The sequence below is a fragment of the Centroberyx affinis genome, unplaced genomic scaffold, assembly GCF_046629955.1.
Source record: "Centroberyx affinis isolate AG114_WGS23_722 - 3 ecotype Tasmania unplaced genomic scaffold, CSIRO-AGI_Caff_v1 ptg004088l_1, whole genome shotgun sequence".
Classification (NCBI taxonomy): Eukaryota; Metazoa; Chordata; class Actinopteri; order Beryciformes; family Berycidae; genus Centroberyx; species Centroberyx affinis.
In genome coordinates this window covers 62,501-75,000 of record NW_027281873.1, presented here as the reverse complement: position 1 = coordinate 75,000, position 12,500 = coordinate 62,501, and the positions used below count along the sequence as shown (strand labels likewise).

The 12,500-nt window shown below is 40.5% G+C and overlaps 1 protein-coding gene across 1 annotated transcript in view; it reads left to right on the top strand.

Annotated features, from left to right (window-relative positions):
• dgki (diacylglycerol kinase, iota) overlaps positions 1-12,500 on the top strand; it is a 64,815-nt gene that overhangs the window by 25,522 nt on the left and 26,793 nt on the right. Inside the window, exons 2-13 of the mRNA XM_071542396.1 lie at positions 1-109; positions 2,508-2,603; positions 5,484-5,558; positions 6,107-6,163; positions 6,335-6,400; positions 6,540-6,608; positions 8,624-8,740; positions 9,404-9,478; positions 9,921-10,016; positions 10,864-10,946; positions 11,375-11,435; positions 11,589-11,702. Coding sequence (XP_071398497.1) covers positions 1-109; positions 2,508-2,603; positions 5,484-5,558; positions 6,107-6,163; positions 6,335-6,400; positions 6,540-6,608; positions 8,624-8,740; positions 9,404-9,478; positions 9,921-10,016; positions 10,864-10,946; positions 11,375-11,435; positions 11,589-11,702 — 1,018 coding nt within the window. The remainder of the gene's footprint in view (positions 110-2,507; positions 2,604-5,483; positions 5,559-6,106; positions 6,164-6,334; positions 6,401-6,539; positions 6,609-8,623; positions 8,741-9,403; positions 9,479-9,920; positions 10,017-10,863; positions 10,947-11,374; positions 11,436-11,588; positions 11,703-12,500) is intronic.

The window sequence follows — 12,500 nt, the reverse complement described above, 5'->3', positions numbered from 1 at the left end:
GAAAGCGATCTCCCGTTCGGGCCTCCAGCACCTCGGTCCGCCCCAGTCCCCCCTGCCCCCCCCATCCAACGGCCCGTCCAAGGAGCTACGCACCTCTGTGGACTGGACGGTCAGACATGCACCACATTTGCTCTATATTTAATTAAATATAAATAATCACATTTTCTTTATTTCTCCTTCTTTCTTTCATATTTAGTGTTTTCTTTTTCTTTATTTCATTTATTATAATTGTGTATATATATATATAATTGTATTTTTTTCTTAGATTTTTCTTAGATCTATATATACACACATATACACATGTACACACACTCATAAGCACATGCAAATATCCTGTACATGCATATGCTCACATGCAAGTACACACACACACACGCACACAGAAACACAGACTTTGTCCCAGTCCCATTGTTCTGTCTGGCTGGGTCACTGGACGACATTTGGATTTTCATGCAAATAAATCTGTTAGCAGGCCGGTTTAGTCATCCAAATGTTCATGTGGAAGTGCAAAACAGCCATTTTCTTTTGGGTTTTGATTGTTACTGAAAATGGTCAGGCAACTGACTGATCTACTAATCGCTTCCCATCCAAAATACCAAGTCTGTCCTGTTTAATCTGCACGTTATTGAGGCGGGTGCAACACCTGCCTGCCTGCAGTCACCCCCAACAAAGCTAATGACAGACATATTCCCAGGTTAATTTTTAAGATAGCTGATACAGACTCCTCTCTAGTCAGCTCCATTTTAACGGTAATTTTAGTTTTTACTGAGGAGCCTTGTTGTGCCACATCAATCAGACGTATCTCCACACTTGGCTTTAGTGCTGTCAGTGCAGCAGAAAGGAGCTTTACTCTTGATGTATTGAACTCAATCCAACAGAGCCTCTCATTGAGAAAATGAAAGTGAAACCTAAAATTCTACAATTTGCCCTAAACTCCCACGTGTTTGTTACAGTGTAAACAGTAACTTGATACTTTTTAGTAATCAGAGCTGTGTAAAACCACCCAACACTCAGACAGTTAACATGAGTGCAGTGCAGAGACTGGCATATTGCCTCTGTTCACCATTGGATTCCACTGGACACACACTGGTCTCACTGTGGGTAAGGACAAGTAATTAATCCATTATCCACAGTAGGCCGTGATATATTGAAATGAAATCTCAGTTAAGGTGTGTTGTCTGCAGATTTTGTGTAGTTGTTACAACATGCGCTCCAGTTTAATGGTAAATTAGCGGAGTTTACATTTGTAACAGTAAGACAGTTTTTCATCTAGCTACTGTAATTTACTATTCATACTATTCACCTACCTAACCTGTATTAATCTACCTAATGCTTATATACCAATACTCAGTGCTTAACACAACTCATTGTTAGACTGGAAAGTAAACCATACAGTTTTTGAGGTAAACACAGTAAAATTTCATTTGATGTTTTTAAGTTACCCTAGTGATACCAGCTAGCGTGCTAGTAGCTAAGAGCTAGCTAGCACCCTCCTCAAATTTTGAAATGCCCACTCTATCCAACATGATATCATATCCCTTATTGTCGCAAAGCGTAAACATAATTCTTTGATCGAAATGAGATGTGACCAAGCCTTAAGTAAGTAGCATGAAGAACTCAAGTTCCTGCTTGTCTTTTCTGGTGTTGAAACTGAATTTTTTGCTCAACAGCTAGAGTGACCTATGGATTTCTAAACTCACAAGTCACTTCTTTCGTTCTTCCACTTGCGTTTGAGTGGTGAAAGCTGTAAATATTCTGCTTGGTTATGAGCCGAAGTGTCCAGCAGAATCTATAGAATTGCCAGCCAAGGCCAAACTGCACCAGAAATGTGTCTGGTATTGACTGAGGTTGAGGCTGTGAACTTATTGCAGTGTAGTAAATGAACTGCACTGCATTATTAATTGGCAGGTGTAAGTAGACAAACTGTTGTCAGCCCACATCTGAGATTCCCCCTCTAGTTCTGTCTGCAGGGACACTTCCAGCACGTCATCACTGGCCTTTAGCTCCCTGCAGGACACACACACACACACACACACACACACACACACAGCATTGTAGATAATCGCACATGAATGCGCACTAGTACTCATTCTCATACACACACAGACATGGTGAGAGTTGTATTTACAAGCCAACCCACATTTAAATTTAATAAGGTTGTCTTTTACTCCACTGTTCAAAACCAAATACTATATAATACAAAAATGTAAAACTTGTGTGTGTGTATGTATGTGTGTATGCTTAAATTGATATTTCCTGCAGTGTTTTGATTGGCACCTCAAATTAATATGCACTCTGAAATTGCCCACCTACTCGGCAGCAATTATGTGCTTAACACACTTCTTGCCCACTTTCACAGCTAATTGTTTATGTGCATATGGTTGCAATTTAATGTGATTGTATATAATGTGAGTGTGACAAGTATCAGGATAATGTGACTCATTATATCATTATTTCACTCTCTTATTCTGTGTGTGTGTGTGTGTGTGTGTGTGTGGTGTCTACAGGAGAATGCTGTGAATGGGGATCACCTGTGGCTGGAAACCAGTTGTTCAGGAGACCTCTGTTATCTAGGAGAGGACACCTGCCTACTAAAGACTGCAGTGAGTAGTACACACACTAACCACATGTTTGTGTGTGTGTGTGAGAGAGAGAGAGAGAGAGATGTGCTCTTGTATTTTGTGAGGCCCTCACAAGTGTAGTAAAAAATCAATATCGATCAGACTGATACAGATATTTTTTGGATTGCAACAGTAGAAACCCACACTAATACTAATAAGTACATAGACCATCAGTGTAATAACGTTCAATTCTACAATAAATATGTAATCAAACAAACCGAATCATATTGGTCATATCAGAGGGGGGCGACACTACTGACTGGCCCGTATCTGATTTGAATAAAAGACCAATATTGGCTCCACATAATGGCAAACCAAAATATTGTTCTAACTCTAGTTTGCAGCCCCAAAAACAGACATCTGGCAGGTTCATTGCTATCCTTCTTCTAATTGCTTGTTTTGCAAAGCAGACATTACTTTAATTCCACCATTAAAGGGGGAGAAACATTTAGAATCAATAGCAATTAATCCTTTATGTCAGCAGCTTTTACAGGGTTGTGAAACGTGGCTGGCTGATCTGTGGTCCAGCCAGGTGTGGCTGGGAAGCCACAAGCCCAGGCATTACATAGACAATCTGAAGTCTTAAGTATTGCAACAGTGAGCTAAACCTTTTTTTTTTTTTTAACCGCACTTTCATAGCTCAATATTTCCAAATTACACATTTCAAAGGCGTAGAAATTGTTCTTTAACCTGTCTGCCCCTCTTCATCTTCATCTCCCCTTCATCACTGAAATGGATTTAATAAATGAAGTCAATCAAGGATCATAGCTGTTCAGTCTAGTTCATGGAATGTTTTGGAGACTCAGTGTCTGCTTGTCTATCTCAAATGCAATGTAGTAAATCAGCGTTATTTTAAACAGGGTGCCACACTGATGAGTCCTGCTTACAAGGCAGCAGAATAAAACAGAGAAATTGCATTAAAACCATGGGTGTAAAGGACTGTGTAGAGAGCATGTTTAAATTACAGCTATTGTAGAGCCTCTCTCCATACAGCAAAGCAAACATTTAGCATTAACAAGTGCCCTTGAAATGGAGTGCCAACACATAACCTTTAATAGTGACTAACATAATGATGTGTACATTTACAGCGTTAGTATGCAATTACAGTGTAGGGTCTCTGTAAGAACATGGTGAGAGTGCTGCCACTAAGATGCAGCAAAGAAAGATGTTTACTGTCGTCTCTCTCTATAGGATATTTAATTAAATAAACGTTCTGCTGTGTGCTTTCAGTTGCTTAAGAGGAGGACAGAGTCTCAGTGGAATCTCAAATTGCTTTGACAAGTCATGGTTGACATTGGAAGGCACATTGCTACCTGTGCTCAGCTTGATATGAGATTTAGTCTTAGCAATCAAAAAGAAAAAGTGGCAGTCTGAAACGTAGCACTGAAAATGTGGGATTAATGCTGCTGAAAATATCGTCTGTCGCTTCCATGTGTAAATTCTCCCAGCGGCGTGCAGGACTGAAAATGCGGCGGTCACACAGTGGGAAAGGAGGAACGGGACTGCTTCATGCTGTAAGCAGTGAGATATCACCAGTGTGCTGGAAGCCTTGCCTGCCCGCTGGCCATGTTCTCACACTGAGGTTGCATTAACTGTAATGGCCCTTTAACACTACAACCAAAGGACCGTGCCGCTGACCGTCCAGTTTGTAAACATAACATGCAATGTCATCGTTCCGTGACTATGTGTGGGCATTAAAGGCATGCGTTTTATAAATCCTAAAAATCTTGAATGACTTGAATGGCTGATGCATTTATTCCATCGATCAACTGAGCACCATCAACTGAGCACCACCTCTAGCGAAATGGTGTCATGAGGATGATGAAGGCTGTTTTTTCCCCCCTGTGCCATTAAGTGTCATTGTGCCTGTCATGGCAGCCAAGAGTCAACCCATTGACTAGAGTTGAGACCATTACCTACTATGATATTATTACCAATTATGACTTGTTTGTCTATTGTAACAACAATATAGCAATATTATCTGTTAAAGACATAGGGTACATTTTGAATGTTCTCCTATTATTTTTCATTGTCACACTGTTTGAAAAATGAGTAACTAACAGCTAACAGCTTGTTAGCAATAGGAAACAATTCTTTTCCGGTTGTTGTTCTTCTTGCACTTCCCATTTACAATTTCGAAACTTTCAATGGCTATGTTCAATAGGAAACAGGCTGGTTTTGACCTATTTTTGTTTATTTACGACATGTGTTTTGTTGGTAGTTAAATTGGTCTTACATTCAATCCCAGGTAGCTTTAAAAAGGTCTTAAAATGTAGCTGCTAGAAGATGTAGATCAGTCTGTGGAATAGAGGGAGAGAATGACCTGAGCCTCAACAACAACTCTATTCTGTCCTTTCTTACTCTGCAAGTGCAGTATAATGGTGCTGCTAGCTGCGAGCTGGCCCATTACTTTCAGTGAGAAACACTTAACAATGCATCCAATGCTAACATCCTGTTTAGCAGTTAATTGAACACCAACATGAAAACTTTTCTTGGCCCATATTTGGAGTCGTGACAGGAGAAGAAAAATAACAGACTGCAATTGTAAATGTCGAGGTGGCGCTTTTAGTGCCTCGAGTGTCATCTTATTGTTAATGCTGCAGATAAATGCCTGTTAAAGCTTTTTTTTAACTGAATGGGAATGAAGTGAAATGTTTGCGCATCATGAGTGCCTACGTGTCTGTGTGTGTGTGTGTGTGTGCGTGCGCTTTTGTTTGTGTGTATGTAACAGAGTGTGCATATCATCTGTGTGCGTTCTTGCACGGTTTGTGTTTGATATGCTAGTGTGTGTGTGTGTGTGTGTGTGTGTGTGTGTGTGTATCTCACCGCCCTCTGTGCTGTGTGTCTGTTCTCTCCTTTAAGAAGTCGGCCCCCAGGAGGAAATGTGCAGCCTGTAAGATCGTTGTTCACACTGCCTGCATAGAACAACTGGACAAGGTATTACATACGCACACACACACACACACACACTAACCCTAACCCTGTAGTCAAGGTAAGTGCCACATTTTAATACAAGCATGCCACACTGAATCGTTGTTGAAGAGAAATAATTTGGAAACCAGATTCTGTTCATTTTTCAACCAGTTATTTGAGAGAATTTCCGCTACAATGTGTCTGTTCATTTCTTTTGTATTGCATTTAGAAAAAACATTTGAGTGCAGCAGCAGGTTAGAGTCAAGGTAGATGCATGATGGGGAATTTCTACTGTACTGCTTGTTGTGCAATTGCCCCGCATATTGTGTTAAATGAGAAAGCGTTTTCCATGCTGTTTTACAGAATGACTCAAAAGGGGCGGAGTAACAACAATAATAAAAACTTGTGTGGGATCCAATCAAAATGTCTCTTTAGAATCAATTCAGGTTAAGGGCTTCTTTATCTCCACTGTGTACAGGTATGCCCACAACAATTTGTCACATGGATTTCTGCTCTCTCTCTCTATCTATCTCTCTTTCTTTCTCTCTCTCTCTCTCCCTCCCTGTTTCCAGATCAACTTCCGCTGCAAGCCAACCTTCAGGGAGGGAGGATCTCGGTGCCTCAGAGACGTAAGTGTGAGTTTGTGTGTGTGAATGACAGTAGGCCTATAAGTGTGAGAGAAAAGAAATTAGTTTGTATGTGTGGTTGTGTCAAAGCGTGTGTGTGTGTGTGTGAGAGAGAGAGAGAGAGGGAGGGAGAGAAATGGAGAGTATGTGTAACATCTCTCTCTCTGACAGCAGAACATGTTGAGACATCACTGGGTTCACAGACGAAGACAGGAGGGGAAGTGCAGACAATGTGGCAAGGTGAAGACACACACACATACACACACATACACATACACACACACACACACACACACACACACACACACACACACACATTGTTCTCAGCTTAATACTGTTGATGTGGAGTAGCTCAGTGTTTTCCTGTCTGTCTCCATAGAGTTTCCAGCAGAAGTTCTTCCACAGTAAGGAAATCATCGCCATCAGTTGCTCTTGGTGCAAACAGGCTGTAAGTGGTTCATCCTCTATATTTAATCACTGTAATTCAAAGCAAAAAAATCACCCTAAGACAGAATTCATGTATTATTGTTGTTGGATGAAAGCTCTGTATCCCCAAATGTGTCATGATGATGATCAGATGAGATGAAACTTAAGTTATCCATGTGGGGAATTTGGGCCTCTGCAAAGAAAAAATAGAAAAGAAATACAACTCTACAATAATTCCAACATTTAAGTAGAAATGTATGAATGAAAGTATGCAAAGTTACAGCTTTATGAAAGTGTGTAAAATAACAGCAGTAGGACTTACTGAGATAAAAAAAAAACATGATGAAAATATGACAAAAAATAAAATATTTTTAGTATGAAATAAGTGAGAAATAACAACAATAGCATGATATGCTCACTATAGAAGAAATGCGAAAGGATACGGGAATATGCAGGAAACCAATGTGAATTCACAGCTTATATACATGATGTGCAAGATGTGCATCATATCCACATTAGCAGGTCTACAGGCGCCCATACATATGTACAGAAAGTGTCTATCTAGACTAGACTATTCACTTTATCAAATCAATTTACAGATGGAGATAACACGTAGAGAGTGTGCAGATTTGGATGTGTGCATTAGTAGCTGTTCACTGTCAAAACCTTACAAACCTTCAGTTAACTGAAAATCACTGGAAGTTATATCAGTATTTAACAACATGATGAACCTTCTCCCAAAGCTAGAAAGAAGAGAACAAAAAACAAAGTGGTGATATCAGGAGAATAACTAAATAAATAAATACATTTGCAATGCAGCGACAGTACTTAGAGTGGTTTGACAGGGATATGGAACATTTTGTAGTTCATAACTGTTAGCAGTACAATAAAACCAAGTATTCACTTGAATGCACGAGCTCAAATAAACATTGTAGTATGCCTGCAGCATCAGCCTCCAATTCATTAGGAGTGAAGGAGCTCCATGTTCTGTCCCTTAACAACAACACAGACTACAGCCTTGACTCTGTTGCTTCTAGCTTTGAGGCTGATATGTTTATTTTCACGTATTGGAATTTTGTTTCAGGATGGGTTAGCATTGTAATGTCCCCCACGTTCTTTTCTGTTGTAAGTTTGTCCCCAGGGGCCTTTGTAGTTCAACATTTAGGTCAGGGTATTACAGTAACACTGCCAGGGTGAGGGGTTCCAGCCATGCTATAAACGTACACACAAGGTGCAAGGCCCTTTGGATAAAAGCAACCACTTAATGGTATCATGTGGAAGCATAATCATCAACTATTTATGTGTTGTTGTATAAACTGGGTATGTTCTGAATTACTGCATTGAGAATGAATGCAGTCAAATACTTTCCTTTTCTCCTCTTGGGACACTTTTCCTCTCTTGTCTCCACTGCCTCCGTCTTTACTTCATGTTTTTCTCATCACGTGTTTCTTTAAGTCAAAAGAAGGGAAGGGAGCTGTTCCTTGCCTTGATCTTGAGTGTCGTTTCCCATGTATTTTTCTGGTTTCTATCTCGGCAATAAGGATAAAAACAAGGTTGACGATATGGAACATCTTGGACATATATAATTAAACATACGGACAGGACAGACCTTGTGATAATGTTGTGGGAATAAACTAAGGCACATTGCTTGTCACCCAGATGCGGTGTTTCCCAATCTGTGGCTAAATGTTTTCTTCTAGATCCACAAGAAAGTGGCATGTCTTGTAACAAAACGCACACTGTTGAGAGGGTGCAGGCAGGTTGAAACGAATTCTGAATACAAGGAAATGAGATTGTCTCTTTCAAGGCCAGAGCCAAAAGACTGAAAAATGACACTGTAGCAACGCCACAATGTGACTAATAGATACTAAATGATACATTCTGCTTTGTATCCAGTTGTGAAACTTAAAGCAGGACTAAGGACACTTGTGACTTGGATGCGAAATGCGCAATTGATTGAAAAATCATAATGAGGGGGATATACAATATAATGCTTCATACATAGGATAAATTATAATAAGGATGATTTGCTTGCAGTTCCACAACAAGGTGACGTGTTTCATGCTGCACCAGATTGAGGAGCCGTGTTCCCTGGGCGCCCACGCTGGAGTCATAGTACCCCCCTCCTGGATCATCAAAGTCAGGAAACCACAGGTACACACACACACACACACACACACACACACACACACACACACACACACGTTATGAATGTCATTCCTCCTAGCAAGGACTTTACTAACTGCCATGAGAGCCACGCTGCCACTCTCTAACCCAAAACTGCACTCTGAAAAAAGAGGAGTAAGGTTAACTGACTTATTTTATCTCTGTTACACAAACACACACACACACATACACACACACTCTCACACGCACCCTCCCATTATGGAGATCCCCCAGCAGACAGTCCGCTGGCTGATGAAGTTCACTAGCAGTCGTTTGTGACAGTAATGAGAAATGACACTGTTGACTCTAAATTTAAAACTCTAAAAGAAGGCCTGTGTCAAAAAGTGTGAGTGTGTGTGTGTGTGTGTGTATGTGTGTGTTCATGCGCGTGTGCATGTACGTGCCGTTCTTTTGGCTGTGATGTGATATGAAGCGACACCTGTCTGATCTGTCTGAGGGTACTCTGGGTGTGTGTCTCGTCACACACACACACACACACACACACACACACACACATACGCTTTGGTCACATCACATGCTTCATCGCACTTTTAATTACCATCACAAGTGACATAGTGATACTGAACTAACCACTGCACTCTGTGTATGTGTGTATGTGTGTGTGTGTGTGTGTGTGCGTGCGTGTCCCAGAGCTCGTTTAAGAACTCCGCCAGGAGGAAAAAGCGGACGTCGTTCAAACGAAGGACGAGCAAGAAGGGCATGGATGTAAGTAAAACTACGAGAGAGACAGAGAGAGAGAGAGAGAGAGACAGAGAGAATGTTTGTGCCCATGCTTGTATTTGTGTCTTTGTAAGTGTATGTGGTTCAACTTTAAGAATATTTTGTGTTTTATGTTATTTATTACTATAAAATGTTCTTAATACACAACAGCAAACTGACTGATAAACAACAAAAAAGTAAATAATCATCAAGAATTTTGTGGAAAAATGTGAAATGTATGTTTTTATAACAGCTATGTAAATTTGAAAGAATGAATGGCCCTTGTAGCACTTGTATATAGATAATAGATAAGCCTTCATAAGTAAGTGATGAGTGAAACCAGGTAAGTGTATGTGTGTGTGCTGGTGCATATGCAGTACATACTGTATGTGTTTGTAGATGTGAATTTCTCTGTGTCTATAACATTTCACTCTCTCTTCACCTCTAGGAGTCTAAGTGGCGTCCGTTCATGTTGAAGCCCCTCCCCTCTCCTCTCATGAAGCCTATCTTGGTGTTCGTCAATCCCAAGAGCGGGGGCAACCAGGTCAGGAAAGTTTTCCATCTTTGGTTTTCATCTAGCTGGTGACCCTGCTGACTAGCCCTGTTGGAACTGGATCAGTTTCAGTGGGAGATGCCCTGTAATATCATTTTGTTTTAAATCACAATATCTTGCATCATAACATCATCAGGTTTCGATTTTAGAAAGGATTTTATTTATTTTACTCCTCCATTGTATGGATCTCCAGCATGTGGTGTGGTTGGTGCATTTGTACTGAGGTCAGAAATCTCCTCCAGCCTCCATTAGACAGTGTGAGCTAGTAGCCTACATGTGTTATGACAGTCTGCCAGCTCCAAAAACAGAACACATTATTACATTAGGGAGATGTCAGTTCAACCTGAATGTCTATTATCAGATGAGCTCAGAGTTTTTGCTGAAAACTGCAGGTAATTCGCTCCATTTTTTTTTCTTCAATTTCCAAATTTGTAAAACTGGCATCATTGTGGATTAAAATGAGAGATGCTGTTGATAATAATCACAATTACAGCACCTCCCCTAGTAATACTACTCCATTTCCAATAGGGCTCATAATTATTTCTGCCTTGTTACATCAACACCTTGCCGCTCCAGGTTTTGGTGTTTTTTATTAATCTTTTATTTATTTTTCACCTCAGTAGTTTTTCTTTACTGAGACAATAGCAAAGGATGAGAGGGAGGCAGGATCTGCTAACCCACTTTAAATAATTTCATTAGTCTGGTTTTCAAACCTTACTGTTTGAGTATTAAAACATCTACCGACAGCTATCTGAGGACAAGGCAGTTGTTCTTAAGTCTTCAAAACTCTCTCTCTGTCTCTCTCTCTCTCTCTCTCTTTCTTTCCCTCTATTTATAGGGTACCAAAGTGTTACAGATGTTCATGTGGATCTTGAATCCGCGACAAGTCTTTGATCTGTCACAAGGCGGGCTGCGAGAGGCGTAAGTACTCTCCCTTAGGTCCGATATTGGCCAATGTCAAAGTCTGACCTTGACACACTGGGCCAGTTTTTTTTACTTTTTTGTTTGTTTTTGTGTTTTTTCATTTAACTGGAAAACGACTTAGCAGTGTTATTAGCATTAGTTGTATTGGCACACTGCTTCCCCAAGCAAAACCGGTAGTAATTTGATACTTGTAGGTTCATTTCACATTGGACTATTATCACAATAATAGTCCAATGTGGGAAGAAAAAAATTCTGATTATCCTCTTTTATTCAAATAGAATGCTTATGTGGTCTTTTATGGGCTGAGCAATTGAAACTTGGACCAATTACACCCACTCCAAACCCATCAGCAATGTAATGCCCTGCTCTCTTTTATTCCACACCCTGACCTGTCTTTGTGTTGCTTTGTGTTTGTGAATTGCTAGGTTGGAGTTGTATAGAAAAGTGCCAAATCTGAGGATCCTCGCCTGTGGAGGGGATGGCACGGTGAGAGACCATTCTATTCTCGTCTAGTCTGGTCTTATTGTTAGGTTTGGACCAATATATGGGTTTGAATGAATGAGTGAATGAATGAGTTCTGCGTCTCTCCCTGCTGTCGAGCAGAATGACAACTCTGTGTTTGTGTCTGTCTCTCTGTAGGTGGGGTGGATCCTGTCTGCGCTGGACGAGCTGCAGATGAACCCCCAGCCTCCCGTCGCTGTGCTTCCTCTGGGAACAGGAAATGACCTCGCTAGGACGCTGAACTGGGGCGGGGTGAGTTCCTAGCCTTGACTTCTTACCGCAGAGTGAACAGACACACCAGCGTCTCCCCCGCTGTACTCAATCATTCAGCAGCGGTCAGCCACCACAGCAGGAGCATTGGCACCACTGCTAAAACTGAGTCTGTTTAGTCCAGTGAAGGACTTGGCATTCAAGTCGTTTATCCAGATCTTAAATAAAATTAGATGAAACTTTAATGGTCCAAATGGAGAAATTTGGTCAGTGCAGCAGGGAAATAATAATAGGATACAGCTAAGAAAAAAAGACTAAGAATATAGCAAATGGGACTTATATAAACGCAACCAACAATTTCAACACTAGATAATGTTAAATAAAAATGTGTGAATGAAAAGTATGAAAAATGTATGGATTATCAGGGTGTGCAAAATAGTAGTAGACACAAAAAACAAATGAAAAATATCTACAGTAGGATAAGAAAATATACCAGAAATATATGCAGTAGGAAATAAGTGGAAAATTATATAAAAAAAGAAAAATCAATATACAATAATAATAAATGCAGCCTCAGCCAGTCCAGCACCTCTGGGAGCTGTAGTGTAACTCAGCCACATTCCAGGAAGTCCATGAGAGCGTCCCATCTCTCTTCCTGTGGATCTCAGCCTCCGTCTGAACTCTGACTCTTCTGACAGTCTGACCTTCAAAAGCTCAATGTACAAACATCCGTGTGTATGTCATTTTTCCCATATTATTATCGTACTGTGTAGACCTGGGTCAAACACTCCATCAGTAAAGAAGATACAGTGGTAGAGATTGTTGAAGTCCCCCTTCATT